The sequence below is a fragment of the Pseudopipra pipra genome, chromosome 13 (assembly GCF_036250125.1).
Source record: "Pseudopipra pipra isolate bDixPip1 chromosome 13, bDixPip1.hap1, whole genome shotgun sequence".
NCBI lineage: Eukaryota > Metazoa > Chordata > Aves > Passeriformes > Pipridae > Pseudopipra > Pseudopipra pipra.
Genome location: NC_087561.1, coordinates 18,537,842 through 18,557,611, shown reverse-complemented (window position 1 = coordinate 18,557,611; position 19,770 = coordinate 18,537,842). Strand labels below are relative to the sequence as shown.

Below are 19,770 nucleotides of genomic sequence, written 5' to 3'. Positions count from 1 at the left end.
TTACAACGTGGCTGCTTTTGCCTGGACTAAACCAGAAATTAATTTCAGTTCCTCACATTTGTGTTTGCTCTCCAGGAGAACAGTGTCCTCCATGAATCCATTTAGTAACCATGACTCAGTGCCATTCCTTTATTGCAAAACCAAACCAAAATTCCAGCATACTTGTACAATAAACTTTCACCATATCTTAATTATGGATGGACACACTGTCCATTCAGAAAAACAGGTCAGCACACAGGATAAAAATCTCCAGCGAGTGCTAACTAGACAGAATTCCTAATTTTAAAGGAATTCCCCCGGGGTTTGTCTCTGATGCCCCAAGTTCACCCACGCACTTCCTGTCCTCACTGAGGAGCTGCAGGCTGCATGGAGAAGAGTGCTTCTGTGCTAAGGTTTAAACCTCTCCCCTCAGGAGACCTCCAGCTCCACGGAGCTCAGCTTAAGCTATGCCTGTTTACACACAAGACTATTCAATATCAGTGAGTTCTGGCTTAGTGAATCCAGGCTGTGGTGTGAGGTTGGCTGCCAGTGCAGACACAGCCTGATGTCTCTGCACCAGGCTCTCATGCTCGTTTCTGAGCTGGCAGTGCACTTCCAGCTTTATTCCTAAAATATTTTTCATTCAGAATGTTTAATAGATGTTATCCATTCTCCTCAGCCTTGGTGCTTCAGAAGAAATGCTATCAAACATTTCATTTAGTCTAAGCAAAATCAGTGGGTTTGCACAAGTGGATCACAGTTCTCAGTCAATGCCTGACACTTCAGGTCCAGTGGTAACACGGATCTTGCGGAGCAAAGATGGATTGCTGGTGTGACTCAGTTCCAGTGGATTTCCAAAAATGGTCTAAATGAAAAGGAGAAAGGGCCTTGTTGCGTTTTTGGTGGTGCATCTCCTACAGTCTCCCTCACTCACTGACAAGCACAGCTCACGGCCCCTCCTTGGGACACTTTCACAGACAAAACCAGGGAACAGACAGAATTACAGACAAACCCAGAAAGATTACATGGGAAATTTAGCACAAAATGGATAAACTGAAATAAAATCATAGAATGGTTTACGTTGGAAAGGACCTTAAACATCATCTAGTTCCAGTCCCCAAATAAAAGATGATCTCTTCTCTCTGTACCAACATTTCCTGAATATTCTTGAATAACACAAATCCCCAGCCCTGCTGAAGCAGAGAAGGTGTTTTCAGGGCATAGAAAGCACTTCCTTCTCTCTCCATTTAGGTCTGTATCAGCAACTCTGGGACATTCCCAAATGATCAAATGCAGACAGGTCTGTGCTAGTTCCACACATACTCTTAATATACAAAGGTTTCCTTCTTAGATCCTCCTCTACACGATGGTTTAAAGTTCATTTTTTTTTCTTTATTGGCTGAAACATCATCCTCTTTATTACCTCAGGATGTTCTCCTCTGCAGAAAGGGCATTTCCAAGGCTGTGTGATGAATCAGAGAAGGCAATTATAACCCAGAAAATATGATGGGGTGAATTTTGGGGGGGTTGGTCTGTTCCTTTGGGAGGAATTCCTACCTTGGATGTAGTGCTAACATAGCTTGAGAACTTTTAAGCCCCACTGGTTTGAAGCATGAGAGTTACAGGGAGCTGCCTCAGTGTGAACACTGGAACCTGGACCTGTTTAGAGTTTATAGAAACAATGGGCAAATCAGCACTCCCTTGTATCCAGTGCCATCCCCTCCCTGGCTCTTAAAAAGCATCACGAGGTGCCCCGTGGCCCCACAGCACCAGGGCTGGCAGCAGGCTCACTCATTTCCTAAACTTTTACGGTTTGCCTTGACAACAAATTAAATGCAGCGGAATCCTTCCCAATTGCCAGTACTTCCATTTATTGCCCAGAAGAATGGGCAGAATGTAAGGGCAAAAAATAATTTCCCCCCAAATTCTGTGGGTTTTCAGCCAGCTGAGCTACTATGTGCTCCTTGCACTCAGAACAGCACTAGGTTTACTCTCTATATTCTATTTTACAGGGGTTTTTTCCCAGGGCAGAGACCTAAGAACACTAGTAGAAGGAAAGAGCCTTCTACACTTCACAGGGCAGGGGGTTGAGCAGTCACCCCAGGCAGCAAGGGGACAGGGAACAGCCTCAGGGGAGCAGGGAATGCCCTCAGGGCAGCAGAATTGACCTGAGAGGAGTGGAAATACCCTGAGGGGAGCGGGAATGCCCCTGAAGGCAGCGATATTGCCCTGAGGGAAATGGAAACACTCCTGAGGGGAGTGAGGTTCCTCTGAGGGGAGCAGTCAATCCCCTGAGGGCAGCTGGAATGTTATGAGGGGAGCAGGATTCACCTGAGGGGAGCGGGAATGCCCCGAAGGGACAGGGATTCCTCTGAGGGTGGTGGGAATCACCCTGAGGGGAGTAGGAATTACCTGGTTGGAGCAGGAGTGCTGTGAGGGGAACGGGAACACTTCTGAGGGGAGCTGGAAATGCCTGAAGAGAATGGGAACGCCCTGAGGGGAGCAGGAGTGCCCCGAAGGCAGCGGGAATGCCCTCAGGGCGGCTGGAATACCCTGAGGGTGGCGGGAGTGCTCTCAGGAAAGCAGGAATGCGCTGAGGGGAGCGGGAGTGCCCTGAGGGCGGCAGGAATGCCCCGAGGGGAGCGGGAGTGCTCTCAGGAAAGCGGGAATGCCCCGAGGGGAGCGGGAGTGCTCTGAGGGGAGCGGGAGTGCTCTGAGGGGAGCGGGAGTGCTCTGAGGGGAGCGGGAGTGCCCCGAGGGGAGCGGGAATGCTCTGAGGGGAGCGGGAATGCTCTGAGGGGAGCGGGAGTGCCCCGAGGGCGGCGGGAATGCTCTGAGGGGAGCGGGAGTGCCCTGAGGGGAGCGGGAATGCTCTGAGGGGAGCGGGAGTGCTCTGAGGGGAGCGGGAGTGCCCCGAGGGCGGCGGGAATGCTCTGAGGGGAGCGGGAATGCTCTGAGGGGAGCGGGAGTGCCCCGAGGGCAGCGGGAGTGCCCTGAGGGCAGCGGCAGCCGAGGCCCGGGCCGTGCCCCGCGCCCCCCGGCGCCCTCTGGCGGGTCGGGCCATGGCTGCCGCGGGTGTGTGGGCGGCCCGGGGGGCGGCGGCGGAGGCGGAGGAGAGCGCGGCGGTGTGAGGGAAGGGGAGGGCAGAGCCGCGCCGGGCGGGCGCGCGGACGACACCTGGGCGGCTGCGCTGTCCTCCTCCTCCTCCTTCTCTCACGTAGGTTTCGACTTTCTTCCCCGCCCGGAAACTTGGTGGAGGCGCCGCGCTCGCCGCCGTCGCAGGCCGGGCTGGCGCTGGGCTCCCCGCGCCTCCTCACTGCCCTTCCCGGGGGCGAGAGAGCCCTTTCCCAGCCCCGGTGGCCGCAGGTCAGCGGGGGGGTGTGCGGGGTGGGAGGGACTCGGGGGTCCCGGCAGGCTGAGGGCGGGGAGATCTCACCGGGGCTGAGGGGAGCGAGTGTCCCGCTGGGGTTGAGGGGACAGGAGGGTCCCCTGAGGGGACGTGGAGTGTTGAGGGGACTCGAGGTCCCTTCAGGGGACGTGGAGGTCCCACTGGGGCTGAGGAGCGCGGGGGTCCCCTCGGGGGACGTGGAGGGTTGAGGGGACACGAGGGGCCGCGGATCAGCCGAGGGCGGCAGGTCCCGCCCGGCCCTTCCAGGAGGGTTCCGAGCCCATGCCCCTGATCGGGAGCGCAGGTGGAGGCTCAGCCCCAGGGTTTGGCTCCTCGGAGCTCGGCCCTGCCGCCCAGCAGGGCTCGGTCCTGTGCGGGACTCCTCTCGCCGGGGATCAGAGGGAGCCTGTGGGGCAAAGTGTCTTTGCCGGGAGACGGAGAGAGGCCGAGTCGGCGGGTTTACTGGTAATTAATGCAGGAAAAATAGCCTATAAATAGAAGTTGAGATAACAGGCAAAGCACTGCAAGGTGAGGATGGTGGACCTTTTGGAAATGCCTTAAAGGTAGGAGGTACAGGTGGTGATAAATATGAGGTAATGCTCTGGACAGGCTGAAGTTTAACCTGTGTTTAAGAGTTACCATATATGTGGAAAGATTTTTATTTGGAAGTTTTTTATGACGGGTGTAAAGCGGGGTGAGGCCGTGCTGTGAGAGGGTGATCCCGCGCTGGCTGTGTGCTCTTGACATCTCTGTCCTTCTGACATGATCCTCGCTGTCGGACTGAGAAGGAGCAGGAGGGGCAGCAGCCGGCTGAAGCCAGCGCAGGAGGTGGCAGGGAGAGCGGGACTGCCCCTTTCGGTGGCAGTGCAGGCTTAGTTTGCTTTAAGCTACGCTTGAAACGGCACTTTCAATTCCCTGAGCGGTTTTGGGGTCCTATTCTACCTTGGTAAAGCAAGGAATGCAAAATGAGTGATTCCCCGTTGCTTACCAACCCGAGAAAGGGTCATATTTTCACTTCTGCTCCAGTTTTTTAGCCAAAGCAGAAGAACCAGGATATAAAGTCTCCGTAGGAGAAACTGTTCCAACTCCAGTGCAGACACTAAGTGGTCGGGAAGGTCTCTGCTGTGCAGAGGGTGTGTCGGAGCAGGGGCACGGCACGCAAGCCTATGGAGATAATGGGCAGCCCAGGGATGTTTCCGGTTGTCCAATGTAATCCTTTTGCCCCTGCAGGGTCCAGAGCAGCCCGAGGTTTGGGTGATGTGGTCTGAAGAGCTGTGGCTCTCCAGCAGTGCCAGTTGTGTGCCTTTGAGAGACGGCACTGACGTTTGTCCTTGATGCGGGGAGGCCAGAGCTCTTCTGGCAGCTCTCCAGCACAGAGGGAGCACATTGCACACACGACTCCTTCAAAACAAAACTTCTTTCTCTGAAGTTGCACACTCAGAGTCATCTCTCACCATTTCTCTAAGCAGATGTAGTGTGTCTGCTGCTGAAAGGGCCTAAGGCAGTAGGAATATTTATTCCCTCCCCCAAAGAGATTTGCTCCCTGAACCAGCTTATGAAGTCAGAACAGCACCAGTGCTTGTCCAGGGAAAAACAAAGGGGTCTTATGGCTGAGGATAGAGCAGAGAAATGATAAACAGGAGGCCAACCTTTCCTGGGGTTCGCCAGCTGTGCTGTAAATCTACTCACCTTATCCGTGTGTCTGAGCTGGCAGGAGAGCTGGATGCACAGGAAACTCATTGAAATAATGGGGCTACACTACAAGAAACCCCATGCAATGGGGAGAAAGGACCTGTGGTGTGCAGCAAAAAGGAACCTCGGCTGTTAAACAAGTTTCAAGTTCCTAACCAAAGGAATACTGAGGGAAGGGAGGAAGAGTTAAGAAGCAAGACCCACCATATGGCCTGGGGAGTGAGAGCTGAAAAAGGTGGAAGAAACAGCTCCAGCAGGGACCAGAGCCATGTGACCTCCAAAGAAACCCACAAGGTTTGGAGATACCTGATGAAACAGATTGAGGATTATTCTGGATAACTTCAGTGCTGCCTGAATTGTAGTTCCAGTACCTTCTAGAAATTGTAATTAGTTTCATAAACTAGTGCAGTACTTCCCTAAGTATGGTTAATAAAAGAACTTACACATTTGAGACTGTAGAGTCTTAGACTTACGCTATTTAATAAGAATAAATATAAGTGCAGAACGAAATATCTGTAGTTCATGAAGCACCCCGGCTGTATTTAGTTACTCTTCCTCCTGTATTGTCATATATTCTTTTCTGCATTAAAATAAAAAAAAAATCCTGCTGCAACAGCTACAGTATTGGTTTCACTTTGAAAATGAAGCTGCATCATTTCATTCTGCTCGTGTGTGTCTTGCCAGAGCAGCCGCAGCTGTTGCCTTACTCACAGCCCTGAGTATGTTTTGCTGGTTTAATACAAACCCCTCTTGTTTGGCTTTTCCTCCTCCTCTTGCTTTAGTGGTGCTGTTCACATAGTTGTTAGGAATTGCATTTGACAGTCCCTCGTCGTTATGTTCCCTGAGTTCTAACACAGAAAATGTTGCTCTTGGCTTAGGAATTTCTTGACACCAATTGAGTTTGAAAATACGAAAATATCTGGCAGTTTTTCTGATGCCTCAGATAAGAAATTGCCTGTGAGTCAGTATCTCACAAACCATCTAAAGGGTTAGAGGGGATTTAGATGAACGAGTAGTAGGAATTACTGCACTGGTCCAGGGAAAAGCACTCCAGGCTGGAAGGAGGGAAATGGAATAAAGCTGGAGGGATTTGGGGAGACAATCAGCAGCTTACAGGCCAAGGCTGGTTTGATGGATATGTAGTGATCCCCTGAGTTTAGAGGGTCTCTGTGCAAATTTTGGTTGAAGACTGTAGTGTTCCTCATTTAGAATATTCTGGAAGGGAAGTACTAGAAGGGATTATGTATTTTTAAAAAGTGTTGTTCAACTTTGCCTACTCTTTGCCTGGACCTTAAATCATGCAAGTTTTGTAAACAGCTGTAGCAGACTCTTTAAAAGCAGATTTTCTGACAGTTAAAAACGGGTTGAGATAAAACTTGACCTGCTCCTCTGAGAGTTTAAGGGATTCACCTGTGCCATCAATGTGGCAGTTGTTAAAAGTCCTCTAAATCGTGGTCAGCCTTATCTGAAAAGTTCTCACTTATCTATTAGCCCAGGGCTGGGGGTTGATAAAGATGAATTCTTCTCACCTCATAAACGCTATTGCAGATCTCTAAATAGCAAATAAATAACTAAAGCAGTGCCTGCCCTGGGAAACTTCGATCTGAGGATTTCCTCTTTTACTGATCTCCCTTGGTAGTGAACAGAAACTGCCTCCTGATTATTTCGAGGATACATGAAAATACAGGGAATGAGTCTTCTGGGCCTTTTTGTCCTCGGGATAAAACACAGTTCCCGGGGAGTTTCACCCCGGGGGTACTTTGCTCCTACTCGAGGGCTGAAGAGTGGCCAGAGGAAGGAATTGCTTCCCCATTCCTGCCCCCAGCGGGGCTGCGGGTCTTCACGGGTGGCTAGGGAGGAATGTGGCTGCATTGATCTGGGAACAGCTTTACTCTGTTGTCTCAGCTCATTGAACTGGCGGGACGGCCACACCCATTTTTAAATTAGTTTTAGAACAAGGGAAAATGTAATTATCAATTCACGCACCCTGCAAATATGTGCCCAATACGGTGACATGACAGTGGGGTTTATTGTTCTGTTTCTGCTTTGACAAAGCTCTAAATCAGGATAGGAATTGAAATAAAAACAACAAACCTCAAATCAAAAAAATGTGTTGCAGTTTTGTTTCCCCCAGCTGTGAGGGTTGTTTCAAGTGAACAAGATACGCCAGGAGAAATTGTCCTATGAAAAGGCATCTGAAATTCCATGTGCAGCTGTAGTCAAGCTCCTGCACCAGTAATCCAGGTGTCCTAAGCAGCAGGTTGTATCTCAAGTCCTGTAAACCTGAGCCATAACACTGGTCTGTATGTAATTCTTAATCCAGAGATTTTTATTTGGAGTGTTTTATTTCTGCTGTTTTGCTTATTTACTTCACCAGCTCCCGGTTGCAGCAGCAGCTCTGCCTGCCCAGGGGCACTGGCAGGAGTTTAAGTTCACCTCAAACTTAGCTGCTGTTTGAGGAGACCTGCTCTAGAGAACTAAGTATTGGGTTCTTTTGTTGAAATGAAGATAACTTGTTTACTTTCTTTCCCCTTTACCTGGTGAGATGCAATGTAAAGGGGAATTACAGACTTAATTATCTCTTAATTCACTTTTTTAAGTTAGTGGGAACAAGCTTGGGCTAGAAAGTCTGTTGCACTGGGTTTGATAAAATGCCCAGTGATTCTGTGAAAGGAAGTCTGGGGTGTGGTACGAGCAGGGTGATGTGTCCTGCTGTCACCTTGCTGTCACCCATGGCATCAGGCACAGGCTGGAGCTGTTGGGAAAGAGAGCTGGGCCAGGGGAATGTAATGGTCTGGTTGTATCTGTGGAGCTGAGATTCCAAATGCCTGTTGATATAAAGGGATGCTGCTACAGACTGTGCCAAACTTCAAACAGAACACCATTAAAAAAGCAGTGCTACTGTAGCTGAGACTTGGACAGGGTAATGAGGAATTCTGTGCTCTGTATCCTGCAGCAAAGCCCTAATCTGGTGTTTCTGATGTTAAAAACTATGTCTGTTGATAGGAAACATTTCATCCCCAGGTGCAGAACTGCTTTCATGCTGCTGGATTGCTTATGGTAAAGTTTTGTAGAAAACAGTGTTGCAAAACTGTTGTTTATTTGTGTTTTAGCTAGCCTAGAAAATGAGTTATTTCATGCTGAAGGTTGAGAGTAGCCAAGATTAGTTGCTTTAAACTGAAATTATTTTTTTTTAATTTCAAAGTAACACTTGATAGAGTGATAAAGATTAAAGCTTTGTAGGAGTTTCTCACAAGGCAGGCAAGGCTTAGAGCTATAGAAATACTTTATGTCTACCAAAAGCAAGAGTCTCTCTCTCCCACCTCCTCCCTTCTCACGTTACTTTTAAATATCTCTGACCATCTCGGTGAGGGGCTTTGAACAGTGACTTCTAAAAGCACACAGTTATGGACTGCACAGTCTGCTCCTTCCACTGTGCACTTCAGAGGGGCTGTGAGAGAGAGCACCTGCTTTTCCCTGCCTGGTGTCACAACCCGAGGTCACAAAGGAACAGCCATGGGCAGGTTTGGGGGCTGGCTGCCAGGCTTTGCACCGAGGCGGGACTGAATGTTACACACTTCTGGCAGCTTCTGTAAACCATGGGGCTGTTTTCTCTCTGTGAACAAGGAATTTATGGGTAGACACACAGACAACAATGTGATAAGAGCATCTGATACTCAAATATATATTAGACACACGAGCTTTACCTCCTGTCCCCAAAAGCAAACCCAGCCCTTTGGAAAGTAAATGTACCACCAGACACTCAGATGAACCTAAATCTTAACATCACATCTCCTAATCCCTCTTTGTTTGGGTTTGGGCTTTTTCCTTTAGTTGCAGGAGAAGCTTTTGTTATTAATTACTGATTGGGTCCATAAATAATAGCACTGTAATCCTTCTTGCTCTGTAGAAAGCTTCTCCCACAAACATCAAAGTGATTTTTAGGTATGGAATAACAGATAGCTGCCAAATTCAAAATGCAGGTGAGGGTGGAGGTAGGAGTATTTTCCTAGCAAGAAATTATTAAAGAGACAATAAAAAAAAATAAAGAAAATCCACAAAAGTTGCCAGTGGTAAAACTTCCATAGGAGTCTTTGGGCCAAATGCTGTAAATTGATTTAAGTGGCTGGTCTGACAGAAGAATTCCTGTGAGCACAAAAGGAGCAACTTGCATGTTTTTGTGGAACACAGGGTGTGGAAGGACAGTGGATATGGTAGAAGCATCTTGCAAGGGTGAGAAGCAGGAAGACAAATCAATAAAACAGCTTTTTCTGCAGCAATGTCTTCTATTTGGTGGCATTTAGTTTATCTGTTTTTCAGAGCCATATGTTAAAACAGTTCCTATTTGATCCCTTGAAAGAAAAGGGGAGGTAGAAAGCATTTTATACCACTGCTTAATTCCTTAAGAAGGGAGGAGAGAGGAAATTTATTGGCTCTTGTTACCCAGCTAATATTAAGTGAATGGTGACAGCAGAATGTCCTGCTCTGTAGAAAGAACTGGGATTCCTTGTCGAAATCACATCTGTGTAGCCCTGCTCCTTTAGCATTTAGGGTCCCTGTGAGACAGTCCCTGTTCTGTGGAATCAATAACTGAGCTGAGAAGCAAATTATGTTAACATATGGTAGAGAGAAATAAACCATAAGTACCAGCTTCTCAAGTTTTCATGTCAGCTTTTCATTCTGCTAAAATTAAAAACGCTTGCAATATGAAGTGTTCATTGCTAGTGAGATTTGAAAATTGAGTATTACAAACTTAAGACATCTTTTCTTCTGTTGAACTTTCAAATGTAACAACAAAACAGTTTTCTTTTTTAAAAAAGTAAATCTGCCTTGAAGTGAGTTATGTCAAAAATGGAAATCTGTGTGTCCTGCTGGAGAGCTGATGCTGGACAAAACTCCTTGGGAAAGTCTTGCTCTACTCAACCAAACCTTTTAGCACATCTCTTGGGATAGGATTTCCTGGAGTAATAAGTCTTTTCTAGTCTAACAGGATAACAATTCTGATTATAACTAGTGAAAATACAATTGGTTTTCTGTTTTCTTTTTGGGAAAACAGGTACTGCCCAGAGGTTCAAGCAGATCAAATACCCAGAGGGTACCCAGAAACCCCAGAGGGCTGGAACACAACTTGTTTTCACATTTATGGTTAAAGAATGGGCATAAATGACAGGGACAGTGGAAATTTTAAAATGTCAATCTTTCTATTGATTCCAGTGAAGCAGCTTTGATGTAGAGTTTCTCAGCTGAAGTGTTCACACACATGCTGAGGGAGGTGGCTTATTAGAAACCCTGTGGCTTGAAGGCAGTCAGGTAGTGAAAGGGTTGCTTCTTATTTAGCTGTATAAGTTCACCATTTACATGAGATTAGACTTCTTACTTTTACATTCAGTGGCCTGATCTTCAGTGATATCAGAAAATAATAAAGATAATAGGAAAATGTATTTACACCTGAAACTATTCTTGCTTGGTATTGTGTTTTTCGTAAAAGTGACCTACTTTAAGTATTGCTTATCCAAATCCTCTGATATTTCAACACTATTTTCTGGGCCACTTTGTAAACTAGAGACAGTTTACTGGTGGTTGTGAAATGCTGTGGAACATGCTGAAAGTGTTCAGTCAGGACCGTAGAGTGTGTCATATAAAACCTGTCCCATTCCAGGGACCCGAAATCTTCCTTCCAAATCGCCACGAAATTTGGCACAAAACGTCCTGTTACAGAACACTCTTTCAATGCACTTCTCTCTGTTTTTAGAATCAAAAAAGTGGCATTCTGTGAAACACAAAACTTCTTAACTGAGTGAAAACTGTTTAAAGAAAGTTTAGTGAGAGTTCTGCCACTTTTTCTCAAGGTTTATTGCTGCAGGTTTGGGTTTGCTCCATTCAGATCCCCCTTGAACTCGCTTTGATGTGATCGGGTGGGTTTGGGTCAGTGCCCTGCTGCTGTGTGCCCTCAGTCCTCTTAATCCAGAATGTGCTGGCTTTGTTTTGTCCAGCCCCAAAAAATTAATTAATTGTTTAGCCTTTAGTTGGAATGTTGCATTTCCAGTCTCCCAGGGAAATGTTGTTATAAATATAATAATGGCATAATTATTGCAGTGAACCATTGCACAGCAGCAGATGTGGGGCACACACCTGCAGCTCTTATTGGGCTTTTCAATAGCACAGTCCAGAGAAACACATCAGTGATAACCCACAGCTGCACAAAAGCATAAACCAGTTGTGTTTCTGAAATACTTTCCATGGTACAGCTAGTTCTGTAATATTGAGAACCATTTCTTTGAGAGATTATTATTTTTTAATTATTTTTGAACTGAAACAGTTGGAGACATTCCTCTAGTCATCATATCTGTTAGGAGGCATTTTACACTCTGTTCTGTGTCCTCACTGCAGACTGGCTGCATGGTTCTGTGTTTTGCAATATGTGCTCTGGCTTACTCACCATACTTGTGGTTTTATAAATCAGTTAGTTAACAGAAACAGTCTTGATTTTCTTCTTTCGGTTGGGTTGGTTTTTGTGTTTTGAGCTGGTTGGTTGTTTTTCCCAGGAGCTTTCTGTATGATCCTAGATAGGTCCCTTGAGATCCTATTCGGAGTCATAACTAAAGTGTTAAATTCCCATGAGTTGGTGCCTCTATGTGTCTGATTTTTACCCTCTGGTGATGTAATTTATCAGTCTTTAAATGGGAATAGCAGCAATGTTAAACCTCAGGAGGATGTCATGAAGGTAAACACATTCCTGACCCAAAGGGACTTGGATCAGATGCTGGAATTGTTTGAGCAGACAGGTCTGGACTGAATGGGGCCATAATTTGTGTTCCTCACTGAAGGGGGCAGAATGAAATGCCTTAAAAACAAGGAGCCAGAGCTGTGTTTGGAAATGCTGAGGCTTCAGATGCCAAGTTAGGCAGCGGAAATGTTGCTCCTGGGACAGCCAGGTGCCACAGCCACAGTCCTTCCCTGTTACCCAGCGCCAGGGCGGGCACAGGGAGGGAAAGAGTTCTTAGATAATTGTGCCTTTTTTTTTTTTTTTTAAAGCTGTAGAAGTGAGTCATCAGTTCTATTTGCAAGTCTGGGGTGCTGAGCAGAGTGTGTCCCTCAGGAATGGCTCACTGCTCTGTGGTTCTTGGCACTGTCCCTGCCAGAGCTATTCCCAGGGATGTGCATGTGCACAGGGGGTGTTATCTGAGGCTCTGTGCCCTGGCACAGTTCAAACAAGAATAGGCAATGTGCTAATATTGTCAGGAATAGTCTTGCTTTGGCAGGAATATAGATTAGACTGCCCGATAAGTCTTCTTCTTCAAAAAAAATCTGTTCTTTGAGTCAGTGTTACAGTACAAGAAATCCTACTTTAAAAAAAGAGAAAGCCAACACTGATTTTCTAATTTCATTTTTGATAGTAAAGATAAAGGTGATCCCAAAGCAATCCTTTCTCTAACCCACATGGGGTAAGAAACGAGGAAATATAAAGAGATATCTGCTGGTTTATTTTCTTCAGTTCTTTGTTATGTGTAGGAATGGGGTGTGTTACCCTGAATAATTCAAGCTCCAGAGACATTTTATACTCTTAGAGCAGCACAGTCCATTGGAGCAGCAGCACATGTACATGTCAGGCTTTAGCAGTTCCATGGACTCAGTAAGTGGTAATGTGGGACCAAGCCAGATCCTGATGTTGATTCCCTCATTCTGTGCATTACGTGAGGTGTAGGGAGAGACCCCAGTACTGTGGAGAAAGGCAGGAGCAGAGAAGGTGCCACCCACGGTGGCATTGTTGGGGGGAAGCTGGAGGGGGAGAATGGGATAACAAGAAGACAAACACAAGAACCAAGGGGGTTGTTTGGGTTGATCTGATCTGACCTTCAGAGGTTGGAAGGAGTGACTGAAGTGATGGTAACTGTAAAAGGCTGAGTTTGTATCAAGCCTCCCCTCCAAAGCTGGACTGCTGGGGACTTCAGATTGCCTTAAAACTGGCTTGTTGGAGCTGAGGGGACTGTGTGGAGACAGAGCATGTTCCAGAGCCTTCAGAGGTCTGTGCTGAATGAGGGGTGAGCAATTCTCCTCTCCCAGCACATCTGCTCTGTGCCTGAGTCACTGAGCAGCAGGAGGCTTGTTGGAGCCTGCTGCCCTCCTGCTCTCTGCCTCCTACCCTGTCCAAGGCTCTGGGCTGCCTTTCAGCTCTGAGGTGTCAGCCTTGGGTTCCCCAGCTCTGCAGGACTGTTTTCCTTATGGGAAGGAAAGGACAGTGGCATAAATGTGAAATTCACCCCAGCACTTTAAATGAAATCTTCACCCCTGGCTTTCAAGGATCTAGAGGTGAGACAGCAGATTAGCTTAGAGTTCCAGGGAAGATAAAAGCAGCAAGATTGTGGTGATATTTTTATCTTCCAGGAGTTTTGAAATTACTCATAAATGGGATTCATGTTTTATAACCTTTAAACACAGAGAGGAGAGAATGAATTTGGTAAACAATCTGAAAACCCCCCATATAAAAGTAGTTTATCAGCAAAATTACCATGGGGTTTGTTTTTGCTGAGAAAGTAGATTTGTTTAATAACCTGCCAAAGTTTTATGCAAATAGTACAACCCGGAGCACAAGTGTTTCTTATTGGAAGGTGTTTGCCTTGGAAGGCTGGTGTTCATTAACTGCTGGTGCTGAGCTGATTGATTAGAACTGGGAGGTGACTTTGGGTGATGGGCTGATGTTGAAATGTTTCTTTTTCACTTGTGAGATAACTCCAGAGCAGCTGAGGATTTCTTACAAAGCACATGGCAGGGGTGCCTGTTTCAGGAAAAGCACCAAGGAACAGGGTATTCCCGGGAGAGCAGGACATGGATACATGTGCTTTGATTAGCTCATGTGCTGTCTGGGAGCTGTCTTCTCTGGGCAGCACCGAGTGAGCCCTGCAGCAGTGAGGGAGTAAAGGCAAACAGGAGTTAGGGATGTTCACCAGCCTGAGCTCCTCAAGGGGAAGGTGCTTCCCAGCACTGCAGCAGCAGGAGAGAGGAGCAAACAACTCCTGCCCTGTACCCACCTGGAACCGTGACAGGAACCTTTGAATGTTTTGAAGTGAACAAGGGGAAAAGTTCTCCTGTGAAATGGCTTCATTCTGTTGGTGATACGTTATCCCTTTAATTAAAGAGCTGGGAATTAATTGGAGTGATGGATGGTTTTTACTAGAAGCCCATGACTAATTTTTTCTTGCCATCCTTGCTCTCTTATTGTTCTGTCTCCCCTCCTCCCCAGGTGCTGCTGTGCCAGCCATGGCCTCCAGGCACTGGTACAGACCAGTGTTCACTCTTGCTTGGCTTTTACCTGTTCCAGAGAAAGCAATTGTTTGCAGATATTTTCCACCTTGCCTTTCAGAAATTTTCCATTTCCTCAGAGTTTTGCAATTTTTTTTTGTTGTTTTAAAAGAGCCTGGGATTTTTTATGTAAACTTAAAAGAAACTACCCAACTCCAAACTCTTCAAAACACCTCAGCACCACAAAACCCCCCACTGTGTCTCACAGAGTGTTTGCTTCATTTAGTACCACATTTCTTACTTCATTAAAATAACTGCCAGGTTCAAAAAGCCCTCCCTGCAGTCATGTCTGTGCTGTAGAGTAACCTGCTAGCAAACTCAAGGGAATTTGAAATGAATTACAACAGGCAACATTCAAAATGGATGTGACTGAAGATATTTCTATTAAAATCAAAGCAACAGCTACAAAGGACTCAGTTTACCTCTTCTCTCTCCCTTACTGAGAGCTCAAACCTTTCTGTGATGTTACAACACTGATGTGGACAATTCTTTACATTTTTTCCACTTAGGAAGCTTTAGTCTTTTTATAGGAAATTTGTTTCCATGGCTGAACTCAGGCATGGATGAGTGGGGAACAATGCATTGTTTGTTAAAACAATTTTTTTTTAAGGGAGTGGGCTTAAAAGGAAGGAAATGTGGTTTAGATTTAAGTTTCTTTTGAAATTTCTTCCTCTTCTTTTACATCACCCCCCCACCCCCCAAAAAAAAAAGCAAAACAAAAATCCAAACAACTGGAAGTCTCCAAATGGCTTTTTCGATGTACATATCTTCAAAATATTTGGTATAATCTGGAAAGCAAGGGAAAAATTGTCAGTTTAAAAATTACTGTCTTGGTTATCCTTGCCTTCCCTCCCTGGGTTGTTCTCCTTGGAGAACACGCAGGCTTTGTCTCAGCTGTGCCAGCCCACGTGTTGGGCAGGGTTTGTCTGGCCTGTGTCATGGTGTGTATGGAAAGGAACTCAAGCTTCAGTTTGCCCACGTGCTCAAACCTTTTGCTGAACGAGGGCCTTGGGTCTCTGATCCCTGGGTTGTTCATCCATGGGGGTGTTCCGGAAGGAAGAGCCCCAGGAGGGTGAGTGGGGGTGAAGGTTCCAGGGGGAGGAAGCTTAAGGCAGGCATTCAGTTTAATTTTTAATTAGCTCTCTCCAGAGGGCAGTTGGCTGGAAATGTCTCTCTCTCCCTCTCCCCAGAGGTCCTGCGGCAGAGCTGCTGCATGAGCAGAGTCCCCAGCGAGGGAGTGCCTGATGCTGGCTGTCATGGCTGATCCTGCCCTGGAAGAACACGTGTCCCAGGTGCCTGAGCTGTGTTCCGAGTGTGGCCAGTCCCACCTGGTGCTGGACAATCACCTCTACAACTTCCAGGACGAGGTGGACGATGAGCTCATCTGCCACATCTGCCTGCAGCCCCTGCTGCAGCCCATGGACACCCCCTGCGGGCACACCTACTGCTTCAGGTGCCTCGAGAACTTCATGCAGGAGTACAGCTTCTGCCCCATGGACAGGAAGAAGCTCTCCTTCCAGCAGTGCCACAAGTCCAGCCTGCTGGTCCGGAACCTGCTGGATAAGCTGATTGTGCTGTGTCCCTTCAAGGCCGAGTGCCAGCAGACCATGCAGCGCTGTGAGCTGGAGGCTCATCTGCACAACAGGTGCTGTCCCCTTCTGTCCTTGTGTCACACCAGGGCTGTCGTGCTGCTCAGCAGACACATCCACTCTCAGAGCAGCTCCTAAACTGGGGCAAGGTGGGACACCAGAGATGACAGAGGGTGAGGCTGCAGAGGTGGGTGTGTGCAGACAGGGTAATTGTGTGTGTGTGTGTGTGTGTGTGTGTTGGGAGCCCAGCTCACACGTGCTCCAAGAGTGATCTGCTCACCTGCAGCTCCTCTGCAGACACTAAACCTACCAAAAAATATGTTTGTATATCCTGATCTGGGGCACTCAACTCTGAAACGATTATAAACGTGCTTATTCTTGTTTCACTTGCACGGAGAAGATAGACAGGCACAGAGTCAGCCCTCTGAAAGGCAGGGACCCTGCAGTGTTGCCAGTTTAATTGGTCCAATTAAGACGTGCAATACATAAGTCTTTGATTCAAATAATGCAAGTCCCTCCAAGCTGCACATTACACAGTGTCTGAATCACCTACTTATAATTCCATTATCTTCTCATTCTTTTTCCAAGAAAGAGAAGAAAATGAAAATTAGTTTTCATTTCTGTTTCTGTCCTTCTTGTGTAGAGGAAGGGAGACTTTTTGTGTTTCAGTGCTTCCACTGCTGGTTGAGCTGTTGGCAGGCAGAATGATGTTGCTTTAAAAGAAGTGCAGGTGACAAAGCTGTTGCTGTGGCACTTGAACCCTTGTTCTTGCCTGGTTAATGATTGCAGGACAGGGAGCTAAGTACAAACCCTGTACAGGTGGAAGCAGCCCTTCCTTGGCACTGTGTGTTCTGTTAGTGGGCAGTGAGAAATTCCAGGGGCTGTTTCCTTCAGCTGTGTTGGAGCTTTTAGTGGCAGTGGCATATTTAAAAAATCAGCCAAGCAACGTGCAGGGAGCAGTTACACTTGGGATACCTCTGCAGTCCCTGCTGGTTCTTGTTCGTCTTTGGTTCCCATGAGCTGAGGGCTTATGTTAGAGCAGGGGAAGTGCTGGAAGGTGCTTGTGTGCCCCTTTCCCTGGAGCAGTGGAAGTTTACAATCTCCTTTTTCTCGAAGTAGCCCTTTGTCCTGGTTGGTTGTAACCAGGCCGAGTGCTCAGACTGCAGGGCTGGGGCTGTGGCTCACACCAGGGCTGGGCCTTCCTCTGCTCTGCAAATCTGCCCTGCTATCAGTAAACTCCTGTCACTCCTTAATCCCTCTGGCACAAGAGTGAGGAGAGAGGGAGGCACCCTCAAATGTTTAGAGAGCTGTCTGGAAACTGTATCATTCTCTTATACACTTCATAGTTGTTTGTATCTCCCTTGAGGGGTGTATTCTAGGAAGTGAAACTGTTTCACCTGGGCTGTGGCTGTAGTCACACTGAAAAATGGGGAGGAAAGAAACAGGTTAAAAACTCACCCTGGGATTTGGGTGTTCCTATTTTTCAGTTTTAAGTGAGATTAACTGATAGCAGAAGATTTAAGAAAATAAGAAGCATCTAAAAACTTATTTTCTCAGGGGATTTCTCTGCCATTTGCAAAATGATTTTTTTTCTTGCCATCTAAAGAGGGCACAAGTGGATCAATCAGCTCCTGTCGTTAAATTTCAGGACCATCTTACTGCTTGGAGAATAAATGAGTAGGAATAAACCAGAGGAAGTAATACTGGGGTGAGACTTGTTTAGCCAGAATGTAAATAGTCAAGTTTAATTTGAAAAGTGAGTGGTAAACACCCAATACTACCCATGTCTCTGGAAGTGATGATTTTGCATTCACCACCCTCCTCACCCGTCACCTTTTGTATAAGGACTCACGATAAAAGAGCTTGTTCTTCCTCACCCCTTGTGCTGAGAGAGGCTGGTTGTGGTGTATTTGAGCACAGGGAACATTTTGGATGGAGAATTACTTCTGTGTGGGGAGTACCCAGTGGGATCAGAAACTCTAAATTGCTCTCATTGAGGCAGAGGCGTCAGCTGCATGGACTGGAGGAGGCTGGGGCTGGAGTGTGTCTGAGGGGCAGGGCTCATTCCACAAAACAAAATGCACAAGCCTCCCTTGCTGCTCTTGTGTGCTAAAAACAAAGCCTAATTCAAGGCCCAGCTTGAAACTTGAGCCACCTTCTTTGCATAAAGATACAGTTCATAGTCGTCTCTAAAACGTCAGAGCTGAGTATTTGCTTATATTTTAAGTATTGTTCTCTTCGTGGAGTGTTTGCCAGGTAAATATTTAGCAAGGGAGACTCCCATTCCTCTTATGTTCTCCTTCTTAAAATAATTTGCTTAATAATTTTGAAAGTAGTGAAACTGCAAGCCTGCTCTTAAGCTGATATTAGTACAGGTGGAAGCTGAAGGTCAAATGAGAATAAGTTTTAGCATCTGTGCTACCAGCATTGCAGCTGGTGAGATCTGGAACATACATTTGTCAGCCAGAGCTTGCATGTGCCAGGTCATCCAGGCAGGGACAGCACTGACAGACCCTGACAATCTCTCTCCAGGTGTCCCGGGTTCAAGAAATACAAATCTGAACTACAGAGGAAAAAGAATCCCATTTCCAAAGGGAAGGAAGATCCTCCCACCAAGGGGGAGACAAACACACCCAAGGATGCAGAGGTACCAGGTGGAGGCTCATCACTTGTGGCAGAAAGCTCTGGAGCTGCTGTGGTGTCACTGGGGACTGCTGAGCCTGGGCTGGTTAATCCAGCTTTTGAGGAGACTGAAGAAGGTGAGAGTTTGATACACAAGTGTAATTATGTATTTATCTTTTATAATATAAAAATGAGGTAATTATCTCAGACAGTTCAGTTTCTAAAGTGCCCCCAGCACTCTCAGACATCCTCAGTGCTATTCAGCCATTAGCAGCCATCAGAGTAATCTCTTTGCTCAGCTTGTCCTTGAGCAGAAGGGAGATGTGTTCATGTGCATCAGGGGTGGCAGGATCTGCTCACAAGCACAGAACTGAGCAAAACAATTTGGAGAGCCTCTGTTAGACAGCAGCCAGTATTTGCAGAATTCTTTGCAGAAACAAAGGCAGTCCCTGTCCATGTGAACGTGGAGCCAAATAATTAGTAACTAGGAACTGTTCCAGGTTCTTTTTAATCTCGTTAGGAAAATTAAATATACAGTTTCCTGTATATTCCTGGTCAGTCCCTCCCTAATGGTGTGCAGTGAGTGTGTTTTTACAGCATAAGTTAGGGTTTGGATTAATAGTCAGTTCTGAAAGCCTTGCAGATAAAATAACCATCTCCAGTGTAGCACTGCTTGTCTCAAGCCCTGTTAGGAGGCAGCAGCGTGGAAATCCCTGTGCCTCTTTCAAAGTTACTCTCAGCTTCCAAGTGAGCTGGAGCTGACAACTGCTGTGCCTGGGACAGAGGTAACACACAGGTCAGTTCACTTCTCTCTTGGCTTCTCCTCAAGTGCACTTGGAGCAGGTTTGGTGACAAGTGCCCTTCACCCTGCCAAGCAGTGCTCTGGGCTGTGTCCGTGCTGGGCTGCCCAGTGCTGGGAGATTCAATAGGACCTGCTAACAACTACTCTCATCTTCAAAGTGAGGCATTGCTTCATCCTCAGGATGCTGGGAAATAGCCAAACATGACTCCTGTTTTACAGGGGGGCTGGGAAAAGAGGAGCAGAGGAAATTAGAGGAAGGAAGTTGCGGTGAGGTGCCTATGGTAAAGTCACTGCAGCAGCAGAGCAGTAATTACTGGGTAGTCCCCTTCCCTAATGGGCATCATGGAAATTGGAATTTGCTATGTGTGTGCTTCTAGCAGGACAGCTGTGGCAGGAGG

At 46.8% G+C, this 19,770-nt stretch overlaps 1 protein-coding gene across 2 annotated transcripts in view; it reads left to right on the top strand.

Annotated features, from left to right (window-relative positions):
* The first annotated feature begins 3,110 nt into the window (after positions 1-3,110).
* Positions 3,111-19,770, top strand: part of LOC135421610 (ligand of Numb protein X 2-like) — a 30,028-nt gene continuing 13,368 nt past the window's right edge. The window contains exons 1-3 of one of the 2 annotated variants that reach the window (XM_064670210.1): positions 3,111-3,196; positions 15,550-16,004; positions 18,481-18,707. In XM_064670210.1, coding sequence (XP_064526280.1) covers positions 15,604-16,004; positions 18,481-18,707 — 628 coding nt within the window. In that variant the 5' untranslated portion in view covers positions 3,111-3,196; positions 15,550-15,603. The other variant, XM_064670209.1, reaches the window with a different exon arrangement.